Genomic DNA, 15669 nt, shown 5'->3' with positions numbered 1-15669 from the left:
GCGGCGACAGCAGCTGACTGAAGCGCTTGGGCGGAGCCACCTTCCAGGCCTCACCGCGGCTGCGAGCCGAGCAGCACCGGTGGCCGCTTGGGGGGCCTATGGTTGGTTTCCGAAGGAGGAGGAGTTGGAAGTTGCCGCCGCCGCCGCCGCCGGAGCGGCGAACGCGGCAGCTCGAGCAACCTCGCTGCGGGAAGAGACAATGGAGGAGGCCTGGGCTGGGCGCCGGGTGGCCGGCCTGAGGGGACGGATTCGCGAGAGAGACAGCGACGGGAGTGCCCTGGCCGCGGTCACGCCCGAGCTCTTTGAGGTAAATATTGGCGGGGGGAATGAGGCGCCCGCCCTCCTTTTCTTTTCCTGCTGCGGGAACAGCTGGGGGGGGAAGAGATGGCCGAGGCCGCCCCAGAGATAAGCCGGCGGCGGCCCTCACCCGGGGGCAGGTGGTGGGAGTGATTGCCTCCGGAGGAGGGCGGCTGCCAGTAAGTCGCGTGTGGGAGAAAAGTTGTCACGGGAGAGCTAAACCCTGCACCTGCGTGGGTGTGTGAATGGACTCCCCCCCCCACATCAATAGGGAGGGTGCCTCTGGCTCACACCTCCCCGCCCCACCGCCCATGTATTTGCTCTTTCTGTGGGCTGCTGGTGCTGACCCGCCGTGGAAGCCCCGAGGGTGTGGGTGGGTGGGGGGAGTTGGAGGGCCGAGGGTCTGTCAAGGGGTTCGGGAGGGGAAAGGAAAGGAAAGGGGGAGACGTGCCTTTGCTGGGAAAGGAGGGGAAAGTGCCTTTCGCAGGTGTAACAATGAACTATCTCGGGGGTTGGGAGGCTGGAGGGGCGAGAAAGAGAATGATGTTGTGTGAATTGAAGGTGAAGAAAAAGAAACGGTGGAAAGAGAAGAAGCAGGACGAGACCTAAGAGAGAACCACCCGGTCCAGGCTGGAGGGACGGCGGAGGTCGCCGAGTCAGGCTGGAAAACCCCCGAGCGGCTGCGGCGGGGAAAAAGCAGGCGGGTCGCTTTCCACCGACCCACAATTTACCCCGGACGTTGAATCGGCGAAGGCCGCAGAGCCCATTCCGGCAGCCACCGGAGATCAATGGATGCTTGACTGGAGACCGGAAGAGAAGGCGGAAACCCAGACAGGCCGCCATCAGACTCCCAAGGATGGTTTAACGAAGGGGCAGAGCTGAGATGACCGGCACAATGGGCAGAAAGAAAGAGCGACCTCGATGGGATCCACTAGGAGCCGAAAGAGGCCCGGAGGAAAGAAAGAAAAGCGTGGCGGAGGGAGAAAAGGAGGGATGAAGAACGGGGGAAGTTGGCACCGGAGGAATGTTTGGAGAAACGGAGCTTAGTTTCCCTTGAAGAAGGGGGTATCCGAGGGTGCGTTGCCTGAGATCGAGCCAGCGGTTGAGGGTCGTTGGGAGACGAGAGAACCGAGAGCCAGATGTTTAGGGAGTGTTGGTTGTGCAAGATCGGTGGGGGGAAAGAGGGAGGAAAAAAACCCCTAGAAAATTAGTTTTTTTTGGGGGGGGGACACAAGAAAAGTGAAAAGAGGTTTGGGGAGAGGAGGAAAAAGGAGTGTATTGAGTAGGAAGAAGTGAAGGTAGACCCCCCTCCCCCAGACCATGAGAGGTGGAGGAGAGAAGTAGTCACCTGCAAAAAGAGGAATGGAAGGGAAATAGGAGGAAGGAAAAAAAAGCTGGGAGAGGATAGAGATTGAAGGGGGTGGAGATAGTAGAAGACCTCTGGAGGAGAGAGAGAGAGGACAGGATGATAGGCAGTCACTAACCATTGCCCAGGTGAGAGTGGAGCAAATGAGAAAAATGTGGGCAGTCACTTAAACTGCTGCCCAAAAACGGAGCAAATGGGAGGGTAGGAAAGAAATGAGAAGGGTGGAAGAGTGTGAGGTAATAGGAGCTACTGGAGGTTCTTAATGCTTAAAAGTTCCCCAGTGTGATTGGAGTGAAGAGATGTCTGAAGAAGACCATCAGGATAGTGATAATCGGAGAGAGGTAATTGCAGGCGATGGGGCAAGCTGTTCCAAGGGTGAGGGATTGGGAAATTTGAGACCAATCCCCTCTTCCAGCCTCCTGATCACACTTAAGAATTAGACAGCTGGATTGCAGGAGACCTAGTCCCAGATTGATGCTCTTAAATGCTAGGTGTGCCTTTAATAAGACCATCAATTGCGACATGATTGAGAATAAAAGGTAGAAAAAAATTGTAGATACATACATGCTGTATGTATCTACATACAGCATGTATTACTGAATCCTGGGTGAGTGAGGATGAAGTATCTCTGTCTGAGACTTCTTGGGTTTCAGTAGAGTCCTCACTCCTTTAGAGGTGTAACAAAAGGGATCTAGAGATGTAAACATTCTATGCAGAAGATCTCCCCTGAATTATTTTAGATAGCTTAAAACTTTGGGTATTTTTGTTGTTCACTATATTGTGATATGTTATTGATTGTAAACCACTTAGAATCTGACTATTGTAGCATAAAATCATTTGGAATAAATAAATTGTATCTCAACTTGTCATGCAGCTGTTCAAGGCAAGTTTATTTTGTAAACAATGATTTGCAATAAAATTCAGAATGGGAATGAGTTTGGAGAAAGATTCTAAAGATATAGAATGGGGATTCATGGAATATGGGTTTCCAATTGTGTTCATTACAGTCATGCTATTTGAAAAGATAATTTAAAAGTAATCTTGTTTTTTAATAAACTTCCTATAATGTTTCTCCCTGCAAAACTCCATTTTGTTTACAATTGGTGTTCTTAAGAGAGGAAAATCTTGTACAGTAATAATGATAATTAAATATTCCACCTCCATCAGCTATTCTGATTCTGTGACAGCCATTCTCGCAATTCACAGCTGTGACATTTTGAACTGAGAATCATTCATTAAAATCCTAGCTACCAAGGAAGTAACAGATCAATATTTAAATTAAAGGTCATATAGGCTCCTATTTTCATAACTACATTTGCAGCAAATGTTTACGTGGTATGAAGGGAATTCATTTTCCAGGATTGTCTTAAACTACAATTATTCAGACACAGCATTCTACTCTGGAAAAAAAAAACTGGCAATGCAAACTTCTCTGGGCACATAATAGGAGCAAATAGGGCTTTGAATTTATTTGAGGAACAGATTTACGTGGGGCTTTATTTTTCTGGCCTTGTTTGCTTCCATAAAAAAAAATGGAGTGAGCTTGTGTAATTTATTACGGTCAGAATAATGTTAGTATGGTATATGAAGAGTATATATAGGGAAGGAGGCATGCCCTGGAAAATGAAGCCTCAGTTGAAAATGAATCTACAATCTTTGCTCATGCCAAATCATGGACAAGTCAAAATTTGTCTCCAGAATATTTTTTAATAAAATTATCTAATTGATCCTTCATTGAAAAGTCACAATCCACCCACCTGCTGCATCTAATTTACTGGAAAGTTGCATTGAATTCATTGGCTGAATGTAATACCTGATTTTTTTAGCATGACACAGGACTTCTTTGTTTTCACTTAGTATTATGTGAGAACCATTCACATTCAAAAAGGCATAGTTAAAATAACCCCCACTTAATAACAAAACCTAACTATACAGGATTGCTGGAAGTATTTCAGGATAACACAGTAAAATCAAAAGAATCTCAAAGAAGCAGCCAAGAATTGATAACACGGAATCCATAAATTCTAGCAAGCTATAAAGCCATGTTTTAAAACCTGTTGAAATGGCCGCCTTTTTTTCTTGAAAGCCCCTCTATGCATTAAAAGTGAATTAAGATTGGTCGCCATAACATGTTCTACTTTTTGAAGATTGCAGCTGGGAAAGCCTTTTTCCTAGTCTACCTCCAATGTTTATTTGTAAATTCAGAATGCAGATGGCAGACTTTTTAATTAGTCAGATCTGTTTTATACTGGTGAGAGCTCTTTGTGGAAATCCAGAAATACCAGTTAGTATAGTACTATTTCATTTTGTGTAAGTAAACCTGCAAAAATGAAGTTTATATATTACAAAATTCCAATTAAGGCCACCAAAACATCAATAACTACGGCCATACTTTCTGTCCAGAAATGAGGCACATGGAGAAAGGTAATCCATAGTGTCTAGTGTCAAGTTAATTACCTTGTTCTCTAGCTTCAAACATTTCAATGTAATAGATTCCCATATCACTTCCGGTAGAATACTTTGGAAGTTCAAGTTCAACAACTTCCCTGATTAGAGGAAAAGAATGTAAACTTACTGGTTTTCACCATGAAAGTTAATTAACATGCTTTAAGTCAAAGACAAGCCTTTGCTCTCTGAACAAGAGATCAAATGTTTGGTGGTGTTTTAGAACATCTAAATGTGATTTCAAAATACTTTTGATTCGGAAAAGCTTGCTTTTCTTAGTGTTTTTAAAAATCCCTGTACCTTCCAGTAAATTAGAGTTTAATGTTAGATTTAAAAAATAAACAAAAACTGTCTTTTTTCTCAAATGAAATTAGTACCAGCGTTGTAATAATTTTATATTTAAACATGTTAATAGTTATTGTTAATGTGTTCTATCAGTAGATCTGTATAACTATTGCATTCTGTACACTTACAATTTGAATTAAAAAAAATAAAAAATGCAGATAGCTTTCCCCAAAGACCTACAGTTTAGAAATGTCATGTAGAACATAAGAGTGACCAGGGTTTGGGATTTGTAAATGTGCAAAATGGGAGTGGTGAGATGAAAGCCACAATGGTGGAAGAACTGATACAGTGTATTTCAGAAAAATGTTGAAAAAAAATGAGTCATGAATGCAGCCTTGATGAATTGACTTCTTGAAACCTTACCTCTGGTAATTTTTGGAAAATGTGGGTGCTGGAACATGAGTTATACTATATTCTTATCAAATGTATTCTTGTGAAATTATAAGGCAAACATTTTAAATGTGAAAGAGGACATTCTGGAATGTGAAATTGACTTATATTAAAGCAGACCATCCTTGTATGAGCAAGTCCCTGAAATATGAGTTGGAGTGTTTTTCTCACGGCTGCTGAGATCCTTGTAATAGGATAAATTCAGGATTTTAAAAAAGACACCTTCTATTGCCCAATCCAAAATCCTTTTGAGCTCATCTGTGGGAAAAGCCTTCCGTATGACATGTTAGCCTTAGGGAATGACGCTGCAGAATGAATTAGTGGTAGAGTAGACAGAACTTTGCTGCTGACAGTTCTTGAAATGTAGAAGGCTGGCAATTGCTACTTACGCTTGCTAATTATGCAAACTTTAAATGAAATATTTTATCATTTTCAAAATGTTTAGTTTTTAGATTAAATGCACAAATATCAGAAGTGCCATTGATCTTATTACATAATTGCAGAAAAAAATGTTTTGAATAGTTATTTTTTTCCAATGAGATGTGGACAAGATGACTATATTTCCAGCTGTGGATCCTTGTAAAAGACTCTTTTTTTTCTTGTTATGGCTAGGAGCCCTTTGTAGCAGATGAGTACATTGAACGCTTGGCATGGAGGACTCCCGGTGGAGGTTCTCGAGGTGGCATGGAAGCTTTTGATCCCAAAAGGTACCATAACACTTAGCTGCATAATCCAGCCATACAGTTTGTACTTTAACCACCTTTAGCACAGGGCAGTCTTTCCATGATTCAAAGAAGTATCCAGTAAGCATACCAGCTGTAACTGTGAACCCACTCCCCTCCATCCAAGCAAGCTTCTTAAGACATTTTCAGTATAGCTTAGAAAGTATCAAGTATGTGGTTAGAAGGGAACAGTTTTTCTTTTCAAAGCATAGATTGGAGAGCAAATGGATCTTATGCAGCCAAATCAACATTTCTGTAAATGATATCAAAAGTTTAGTGAATTAATTCCTTTGGTATATAACTATATATGGACAAATATACGGAATAAATTAAGGGCATATAACATTGATAGATTCTTGGATTGAGAAGAAGGAAACACAACAGAATAACAGAGTTGGAAGGGACCTTGGAGGTCTTCTAGTCCAACTCCCTGCTCAGGCAGGAAACCCTATATCATTTCAGACAAATGGTTGTCCAATCTTAACTTCCAGTTGGAGCACCCACAACTTCTCGAGGCAACTTGTTCCACTGATTAATTTTTCTGTCAGGAAATTTCTTCTTAGTCTAGGTTGCTTCACTCCTTGATTATTTTCTATCCATTGCTTCTTGTCCTGCCTTCAGGTGCTTTGGAGAATAGGTTGACTCCCTCTTCTTTATGGCAACCCCTTAGATTTTGGAAAACCGCTATCATGTCACCCCTAGTCCTTCTTTTCATTAGACTAGACATACCCAATTCCAGCAACTTTCTTTATATGTGTAAGCCTCCAGTCCCTTAACCATCTCTGTTGCTCTTCTCTGTACTCTTTTCTAGAATCTTCAATGTCTTTTTTATATCATGGTGACCAAAACTGGATGCAGTATTTCAATTGTGGTCTTACCAAGGCATTATTTGTTAGTGCTATTTTGTAAACTCTTTGTGATATTTATGTTGCTTTATGTTCTGTAATGTCTCATTTTAGTACCAAGGATAAACATTTGCATATTAAAACCTGTCTTATTAAACTGTTTATTCTCATCAGATTGCAAGAAGAATTTGTGAATCATATCAATGAACTGAAGTTGTTGGATGAACGAATCCAAAGGAGGGTGGAAAAATTGGAGCAACAAGTCCAAAGGGAAGCTAAGGAGTTTGCCAAGAAAGTTCAAGAACTGCAGAAAAGCAATCAGGTAAACACGACCACAGACTCTTCCATTGTTCTGACTCACTTCAGTAAATTATACCTAGAATGGCTGAGATTGCATATTGTGCTTCTCCATAATGTGGTTGATTTGGTTTTGGTTTAAGTGTGTTTTGAACCCAGCTGCCTGTAAAATCATGGTTTAGAGCTAGGTATTAACTTTCTGCTGGATTCTGTTCTAAATGTTGCATGAAAAGATGTTATTTTTATTCCATTAATGTTTAATGCAGTAACAGTTTAGGCACACTATAGTAATCAGTAATTCCTATTTCCAGCATATTTCACTGTAAACAAAATTTGATAAAAGATTTGTCCTTTTTTGATCATGACAACTCAACTTACCTTGATATCTATACTTTTCCTTATAGGGAGAGATTTGTTTTCAGTTGCTTTAATATCATCATATGAAATATCTGCAACTATTAATTAGCCCTGCTGGAATATGGACAAATATATGCAATTCAAATTCAAACTTGTTGGGGGAAAGCTTGATATAATTTTAAATTTCCTATACTAAACTACTTACTAATCTTTGTGATGGCCCATTCCAAGTATTTTATTTCAGTGGAATTAATTTGGTTCAAATTAGTTTAAATGTTTTTCATCAATTGATTTTTAATTTTGGTAGGTGTTTGCACATTTTAAAGAGGCTTGGCTGGGTCCTGAATCATCCCTTATACTGGCTTCTGAGCTTTTACTTGAACTGAATGTTATTAAAGAACTTGATTTCCATTCATTATAGAAAACACAAACATTTTTTGTCTATTTCTCCCAGGTTGCCTTCCAACATTTCCAAGAACTAGATGAGCATGTCAGCTATGTGGCAACTAAAGTCTGTCACCTAGGTGACCTGCTGGAGGGGGTAAATACACCAAGGCAACGGCTAGTAGAGGCTCACAAACTGATGAAATACTTTAATGAGTTTCTAGATGGAGAGCTGAAGTCTGACGTTTTCACCAATCCTGAAAAGGTAAAGACCCATCAGCCAGATTGAATGAGGTTACTCATGATAAACTGAGTTGCCCTAATTATAATTCTTGCTACAACTTTTCCACAATTTAGCTCCCCGGTGAGCAACTTGTCCAGGCTCCATTGTTCTTGAGTGCAGATTAACTTCATTTGTCTGCTGATTCAGCTATTCTCAATGTGGTGGTGCTGTCACTTTTTCATTTTGCAAAATCATAAGCAACTTGAAAGAATGCTAAGAGAGTAATCCTTTAGAATGCCTTAGAAATCCCTTATATTCTTCTTCCGAACATCATGCCCTAATTCTTCCTACTTGTGAATGAACATTTTTTCCACACATGATCCTTGAGAAATCTCTCAAACAAAATCTCTTTGTATAGATAAGTATTTTCAGGGTGTGTATTTAGATTTCTTCTTAAGGCATACAATGAATACTGAGGTGCATTGATAAAACCTAGCAGATGTCAGAATTTTTTTCTTGTGAATCTAACGGCACAATTTCAAATCAGGGTATTATTTTAATATGGGGCCATTTTAAATATGGGCACAACTATTAGCCACCTGCTGCATCTTAACCTAGAACGGCATTTGGAGCAGGGCCCTTGAAGATGATTCTAGGCTATGGGAGGAAGCATTATTTCAGATACTGTGGTTTTATAAAAAGCCATTATTCCCAGCCTTTTAAATACTAGCACAGGAACAGGCAGCACAAACGGAATTTAATGAGAATGTGTTTTGTATGTGAGTTACTTATATCTTATCCCTGTCTTTCTGACTCAGGACACTTATGCTCAGGACAAGTTTCTTGGACCTACCAAGTGCAGCTGAGCTGGGACAATATCTCTCTGCACCAGTTATTTTGCAAGTCTTGCTTTCCTTGCCAGATCTTACAGGGATTTTTATCGTTCATACTGAAAGCTCCTGAACTAGTAGAATCACACTCCCAAATCAAGTTCCTAGTGTATGTTATCACAATAATCAAAATAGTCTTACTTCTTCATTCCAAATGAAAGCCTGACTGAAATAACTCCAAATAATCAGCATTCTACAGATGTCTTGGAGTTATGAGGATACCACTTTCTCAGTCAGCTTAGTCGTCAGTAGTATTTGTGAGACTGGCAGATAGTTTCCAGCTGTTACAAGAGAGCGTTTCTTTAAGAATGGGCGGGGAAGAACGCACTTCTTCTACAAGGAAGCAATTTGCCTTATGGGGCCAGTCCTCCCTGCTTGATTAAGTCAGCCAGAAAGAAAAAGGATTGAAGAAACAGATAGTGGTTTTTACCTCTCCAGCACCTTGTCTTAATCAGTTAATTCATTCTGTACCATCAAGTCATTTTTTTTTTCATTTCTAGGGACTACATAGAGAGATTTATCCCTAACCTGGTTTGTCAGATCTTCCAATGGCGTATTCATCGCCACAATGACTGAATCCATCCTTGCTTCTGGTTACCTTCTTCATCTCTTTCTTTGCATTAGAGCCTTTTCCAGAAAACATATCCAAACATTTCCATAATATATCCAAAGCGGGAGAAGTCTGATTATTTATACCTCAGTTTAAAATTCTGGGTTAATTTGTTCAGTAATCCATTTGTTTGTTTTCTTGGCTGTCTATAGTATTTTTAGGAGTCTTCTCCAATAATAATATCTCAAAACTCTCCCTGTCTTGCTCCTTCAAAATCCAACTTTCACTTCCCCATAGAGTGTTGCAGGAATGCTGTTTCTTGTATAATTCTGATCTTTGTAGGTACACACGGAATTTAAATGTCTTTTCCAAGGCCTCCATTGCTCTCTTATCAAGGGGTAGTCTGTGGCATATTTCTTGAATCTGCATCAGTATCAGATCTAATTAAAGCAGATTGGAGTGACTTTATTCATTAATTTCCTGTTCCCCAAATGGCAACTTTAGCCCTATTAGTGCAAGTATGTGCTGCCGAAATCATTGGGTAAGGAAATTTGACTGAATCAACGGTTGAATGAATTAAACGTGTTGGAATAGGGTCCTATTGTTGGCTCTGGTATTAGATCTAGAAATACCATCTTGAAAAAAAGTTAGTCCTGAACTGTGTGGAATCAAAGAAACATTATATTTTGCTCAAACTGCCTTGTCCAGTGAAATAAATGATGCAACAGCTATGCCAAAAGGATAGGCTATGTAGGAACTGAAGCTGGTGGAAATGTTCCACAAAGATTTTAATTCTTGTATGCACAGGGGAAAAGATGATTATATTTATATATAAATATAAATATAAATAAATAAAGAGGACAATTTTTACAAAATAAATTTGTTGTGGGGCTGATTTTGAGGAACTATGTACTGGTCACAGCCTTGTGGGATACTTCTCCAAATATTTCTGATTTTTACAAGTAAGTCATTGAAGACAAATTAAAGAAGACATTGAATAAACTTTGTCTTTTCCTTATAGATTGAAGAGGCAGCTGATATTATCCAGAAGCTGCACCTGATAGCACAGGAATTACCTTTTGAAAGGTGAAGTGTGATGGATAGCTATAAATTATCCTTGATTTGTGTTTGTACCAAGCTAGATTTTAATTGATTCTTTCTACTAACATTTTTGGGGAAAGTGAGTCAAATTGAAACTCAATCGTGTGATGAATCAAAATGAGAAACTTAATTTTAAATTTTTTAATTTAAGAACAGATTGATAGCCCACTAATGTTTAATGTTAATTCTGTCACAGGTGAAAACGTATCAAGTGGTTTATAGTGCAATTCTCTGTCCATTCCTTGAAAAGTAAGCTCCAGTATATGCAGCGGGGTTTATTCCTAGGTAGATGTCTGTAGGTTTGCAGCCTGACTTAAAACATGGGAAACACATTTAACAAAGGTCCATTATATTTAAAAATCTTTTAAATTTGTATGTTCATATATTTATTTAATGTATTTTATATGACTCAGCAATTGAAGTTCTCTGAATAGTTTAAAAAAGGAAAGAAAATGTAAGTAAAATTACTAAAAAATAAAATGAAGGTAAACCAACAGCCATGCAAGGATCTAAAAACACATTCTGCATGCCATTAGAATAAAAAGCTTAGGACAGCAGTTCTCAAATATTTTGGTGTTTATGTTCTTACAAATGACTGAGGAATCCAAAGAGCTTTGGTTAGTGGGGGTTATATCCATGGATATTAAAAATTAATTTTTTTAAAAAAAAACCAGAGACATTTAAAAATATTTATTGATTTGACCGTAGTCAAATTTTGCTGTAGTCTGGTCTTTGGCAAAAAAATCTCTGGGTAAGTCTTCCATATCCAACATCACCACTGCAAAATCTTCTGTCTAATAGCCACCCTCTTCATTTTATTCACAAGGTTTCAGAAGCTGGTCTTAGTAACTGTTAGATTTGTTTGGCAGAAGCCGCTGCTTCAGGTGATCTGCGGTCAAGCCACTTAAAGTTTTAGTGCCAGCACTTTGAAAGGCCCAAACACATAAGCAGAGATGGGAACGCCCTGGCTTAGTATATTCTCATCTATTTTGGAATACCTATAGCTGTGTTATCTTTTTTTCAAAGATAGCTTAATGTATAGTGTTTTACAGTAATGCATTTTGCAGGTTATCAAACTGTACTGTAAGCCACCCAGAATCTCTTTGGATAGTAAGATGGGCATCAGGGGTAAAATTCACTTACCTTCCCTACTGGTTTGCCAATGTGTGCGCACCACGCCCGCTTGCACTGCTCACACGCGCTGTCATCTACGCATGCGCAAAGCCTTCTGCACATGCACAGAGGCTTTAAATGTCACAAAAAAGTGACGTCATGATATCTGCATGGGTAGGTGGAGCCTCATGCAGCTGCCACTACCGGTTCTCCCGAGCCGAATAGAATCGGTTGGATTTCACCTCTGGATGGGCTGCATATAAATTTCATACATAAATTGTCAGAGGATAACTGAAGCAAAACATGTCCTTTGTTATGTTAGTTAGAACATCTGATGAAAAGCATTCTTCCTGAAGTTAGTGTTTGTTTTCCACATATTTGGGTGTATTCATTTATTTCTTACTTGGAAATTTCTTTTATTTCTGTTTATTAAGGGAACTTTTCCATCATTCTGTTTGGATCTTAGCCTTAAAATAGCAATAGTATTTTAAGACTTAAATACTGCTTCATAGCGCTTCATAGCCTTCCCTAAGCGGTTTACAGAGTCAGTATATTGCCCCCAGCAGTCTGGGTCCTCATTTTACCAACCTCGGAAGAATGGAAGGCTGAGTCAACCTTGAGCCACTCAGAATCGAACTCCTGGAGTGAGCAGTGTGTTAGCCCTGCAGTACCGCATTTTAACCACTGCGCCACCATGGCCCTCCTCAAACCATAGTGTGTAACTGAGACTGGCAGTAGAAAAAAAACCTCAGAATGTTTTAAAGGATATAGACGTAAAAGAGCTGCATTGAATAGGAACACAGGAAAGTTGATATCAGTGACACTGCTAGAAGTTGCATTTAAATATATAACCATCATACTATGTTCTTTTGGGATAGGTAATATACAAACCTCAAAAAGGAAGTAAGAAATAATAAGGAAAATACATTACTATCATAGAAAAAGAAAAGGCAATAAAGCTAAATTTAGTTTACATCAGTGAGATCTTTTAAAAATAAGTTCAATTCTTATGCATGTATCAGCAGTATCGCCGCTACTGTATTTCATATTTATTTGCAAAAGTAAGACAAGTTTTGCTGCTCTTAGGATTTGAATATTTGGAGACCTGAATCTTAGTATTATCGGCTAACACTTGGCTTCTCTTGTGAGTCTCTGGTTTGGTAATAATTGAAAGGTGTTTTCTTGGGAGCAGTGCTAAGCACTGGTTTATTTTATTATTTATTTATTTATTTATTAAACAAATTTATATGACCACCCAATTCACACACAGCAGGTTTACCTACTCCTCTTTGTATTTCATATGCTAGCTCAAAGTACCTATAGGTTGCCCTCAAGTACAACTTGACAGGCAGTGGCCCTTAATCTTATTTTCTATAACTGTGTGTATTTTTATTTTCTATAACTATATGGTATAAATGATCATGGCAGTCATGCATTAATTTTTCAAAAAGCATTTTGCTTTATTCTTGTATTAGATAGCTAAAATAGAAGCATTGCATCTAAAAGGTACACTGTATATGTAAATGTCTCATGGTTGGAAGACTGAAATCCTAAGGCATGAGTTTTATTCATCCTTTTCTTTCTTTCACAGGTTTTCTGACGTAAAATCTAAAATAGCAAGTAAGATTGCATCTTTTAATTTTTTTGAAAATAACTGCTGCCGCTGCTTAATCAACTCTGACGTGTTATTTTATTTCTTTTATCCTCTTCCTTGAACTCAGGTAAGTACCATGACTTAGAGTGCCAACTAATCCAAGAGTTTACCAATGCACAAAGAAGGGGGCAAATCTACAGGATGAGAGAAGTAACTGCAGTTTTGCTACATTTTAAGGTAAGAAGTCTTATGGTATCTCTAAGGCTGTAGCTTTGTAAACATTTACAGAATCTCTTCTGTACTGTTTCCTTCTAATAAACTATATTTATATTGAAGCATATGAGTAGTTTGGACTCAGAATAAATCTTTCATGATGCCATTCCCCCCCCTCTCCCCCCCAGTAGAACTGTGCAGCCATTAATGCACCAAAATATTTAGTCCCTATTGTTTCTAGTAAACCTTTATATTCCAGGAATAGTACTTTTTTTTTTTTTTTGCTTTAATTTATATGCTGCCCTTCTCCGGAGACTCAGGGCGGCTTACAATGCGTTAAGCAATAGCCTTCATACTTTTGTATATTTATACAAAGTCATCTTATTGCCCCCACAATCTGGGTCCTCATTTTACCTACCTTTGAAAGGATGGAAGGCTGAGTCAACCTTGAGCCTGGTGGGATTTGAACTTGCAGTAATTGCAAGCAGCAGATGTTAATTACAGTGCATTAGTCCATTGTGCTACCAAGGCTCTTTTGTTATCACAAGTATGACTGTTGGATTATTTCTTTATTAATTCCTTTCCAACATTGGTATGAATCACATGGACTGTCTTTCTAAAGAAATATTCCTCTAATAATTAATCTCTTCTCTATGTCTCATTTTGATCAATGCAGTTGATTGAAACTGTTTGAGTCAGACATTTGTGTGCAGGTTCAGACTGATAGCTGTTATAGACAGAGGTAGAACTTTCCTTCTATGCTACGCAAACTGAGCCTGTTTTGCATGTGCTTATAAGCACTTGTGTAACAGCTCAGTGACTATGGCTAAGTGGGATTAGGAGCAATAAGGATATTTAGTAGTATGTTTTGATTCTGGGTGCCGTGGCAGCTCAGTGATTAAGACGTTGGACTTGTCAGCTGGAAAGCCGACAGTCCAGGTTTGAGATTTGAGCGCCATACAATGGGGTGAGTTCTTGTCCTCACCCCAGCTCCTGCCAACCTAGCAGTTCGAAAGCATACAAGTGCAAGTAGATAAATAGGTATTACGGTGGGAAGGTAACAGCACTCTGTGACATCATGCTGGCCACATGGCCATGGAAATGTCTTTGGACATTGCTGGCTCAGTGGCCTTGAAATGGAGATGAGTACTACCTCCTATAGTCCACAACAACTAGCGGAGTAAAATCCGCAGGGACTTTTTTTCCATTCTGATCTTGTATATCACAAGATGAAAAAGTTTGTTCCTGAACATTGTATTAAAATTCTCATCCTGAATGAACAGGTTTATTGCTATTGATTCAACTCAAGAGGCAATGGCTCTGAGAGGCTATTGAATTGGGGAAATTAAATACAGTAACATGGATAAGCGATAAATGGCTTCATTTGATGACTGACAACTGTTATTTTACTTGACTTTGTTGTCATCCGAGAGACTAAAAAAAAGAAAGAAGAAGCTAGAAAAGTAGATATTCTCTACCTATTGTTTTTTTTATTAATGACAAACAATAACTATCTTGAATATTTAACTACATTGCAGAATCTTTTTTCCCCCCCATAGGGCTATTCCCACTGTGTCGATGTGTATATAAAACAGTGCCAAGAGGTAAGGGTTTGGCTTAAATATATGTTGTATATATATTTATATGAAATACCTATACCAGTGGTTCTCAACCTGTGGTCCACGGGGGTCTATGAATGCTTGAAGAAATGTTATGATTTAAATCTTGAGTTAAGTCTTGGGTGGCCGTGGCCGTGGTCTATGGCCACAAAAAGTATTTAAAGGGTGTGTGTGTGTGTGTGTGGTGAAGAAAAGGTTGAGAACCACTGATCTATACAATAGATAAAAATATCTTAATGTAGAAACTCTCTTCTAATTTTTCTGTGATTCAGGGTGCCTATTTGAGAAATGATATTTTTGAAGATACAGCCATTCTGTGCCAGACTGTGAATAAACAAGTTGGAGAAATATTTAGTAGTCCAGAGACTGTAATGGCCAAACTTATTCAGAATATCTTTGAAATTAGACTTCAGGTAACCTATGTGTGTTCCTATTTTTTAAAAAACTCTTGCCAATATAACATTCACTTTTTTTTTTTGTAACCATAACTTTACCTGTACCAAATGGCAAGAATGCATTATGTATGATTGGTAGCCTATGCCAGTCTTTCCCAAACCTTTTTCTCCATTTGACATGGACATTGTCTGATAATGGACATAATGACTTGGAATTATGGGAGTTGAAGCCCCAGATACCTGGAAAACATCCCATTGTAGAATGCTGTACATGTCTGGCAGTGGTAGGTTGCCCCCGGTTCGCACCGGTTCTATAGAACCGGTAGTAAAACCGGCGGGACGCTCTGCCCACCGACCCTGACGTAACCAAAACACTTCTGCGCATGCACAGAAGAGAGCGCGCATGTCCGAGCGAAGCGTGCGCAGCCCTGCTGTGAACCAGTAGTAAAGGTAAGTAGAACCCACCCCTGATGTCTGGTCCTTTGCACATGCATGCTTTCTCTTGATTCAAGCTTTTGTTAAA

The 15669-nt window shown here is 39.2% G+C and overlaps 1 protein-coding gene across 2 annotated transcripts in view; it reads left to right on the top strand.

Moving 5' to 3' along the window:
* Positions 1-199: 199 nt before the first annotated feature.
* Positions 200-15669, top strand: part of EXOC5 (exocyst complex component 5) — a 29182-nt gene continuing 13712 nt past the window's right edge. Inside the window, exons 1-10 of one of the 2 annotated variants that reach the window (XM_070942711.1) lie at positions 224-307; positions 859-1372; positions 5456-5550; positions 6585-6732; positions 7519-7713; positions 10133-10197; positions 12917-12945; positions 13047-13156; positions 14692-14736; positions 15024-15164. In XM_070942711.1, coding sequence (XP_070798812.1) covers positions 5528-5550; positions 6585-6732; positions 7519-7713; positions 10133-10197; positions 12917-12945; positions 13047-13156; positions 14692-14736; positions 15024-15164 — 756 coding nt within the window. In that variant the 5' untranslated portion in view covers positions 224-307; positions 859-1372; positions 5456-5527. Of the gene's footprint in view, positions 308-858; positions 1373-5455; positions 5551-6584; positions 6733-7518; positions 7714-10132; positions 10198-12916; positions 12946-13046; positions 13157-14691; positions 14737-15023; positions 15165-15669 lie in introns of both variants that reach the window. The other variant, XM_070942702.1, reaches the window with a different exon arrangement.

Source organism: Pituophis catenifer, unplaced genomic scaffold, assembly GCF_029215685.1.
Source record: "Pituophis catenifer annectens isolate HBS135680 unplaced genomic scaffold, rPitCat1.0.hap2 SCAF_1, whole genome shotgun sequence".
Lineage (NCBI taxonomy): Eukaryota > Metazoa > Chordata > Lepidosauria > Squamata > Colubridae > Pituophis > Pituophis catenifer.
Note: the sequence above shows the minus strand (reverse complement) of the source record. Positions and strands in the feature narration are given on the sequence as shown.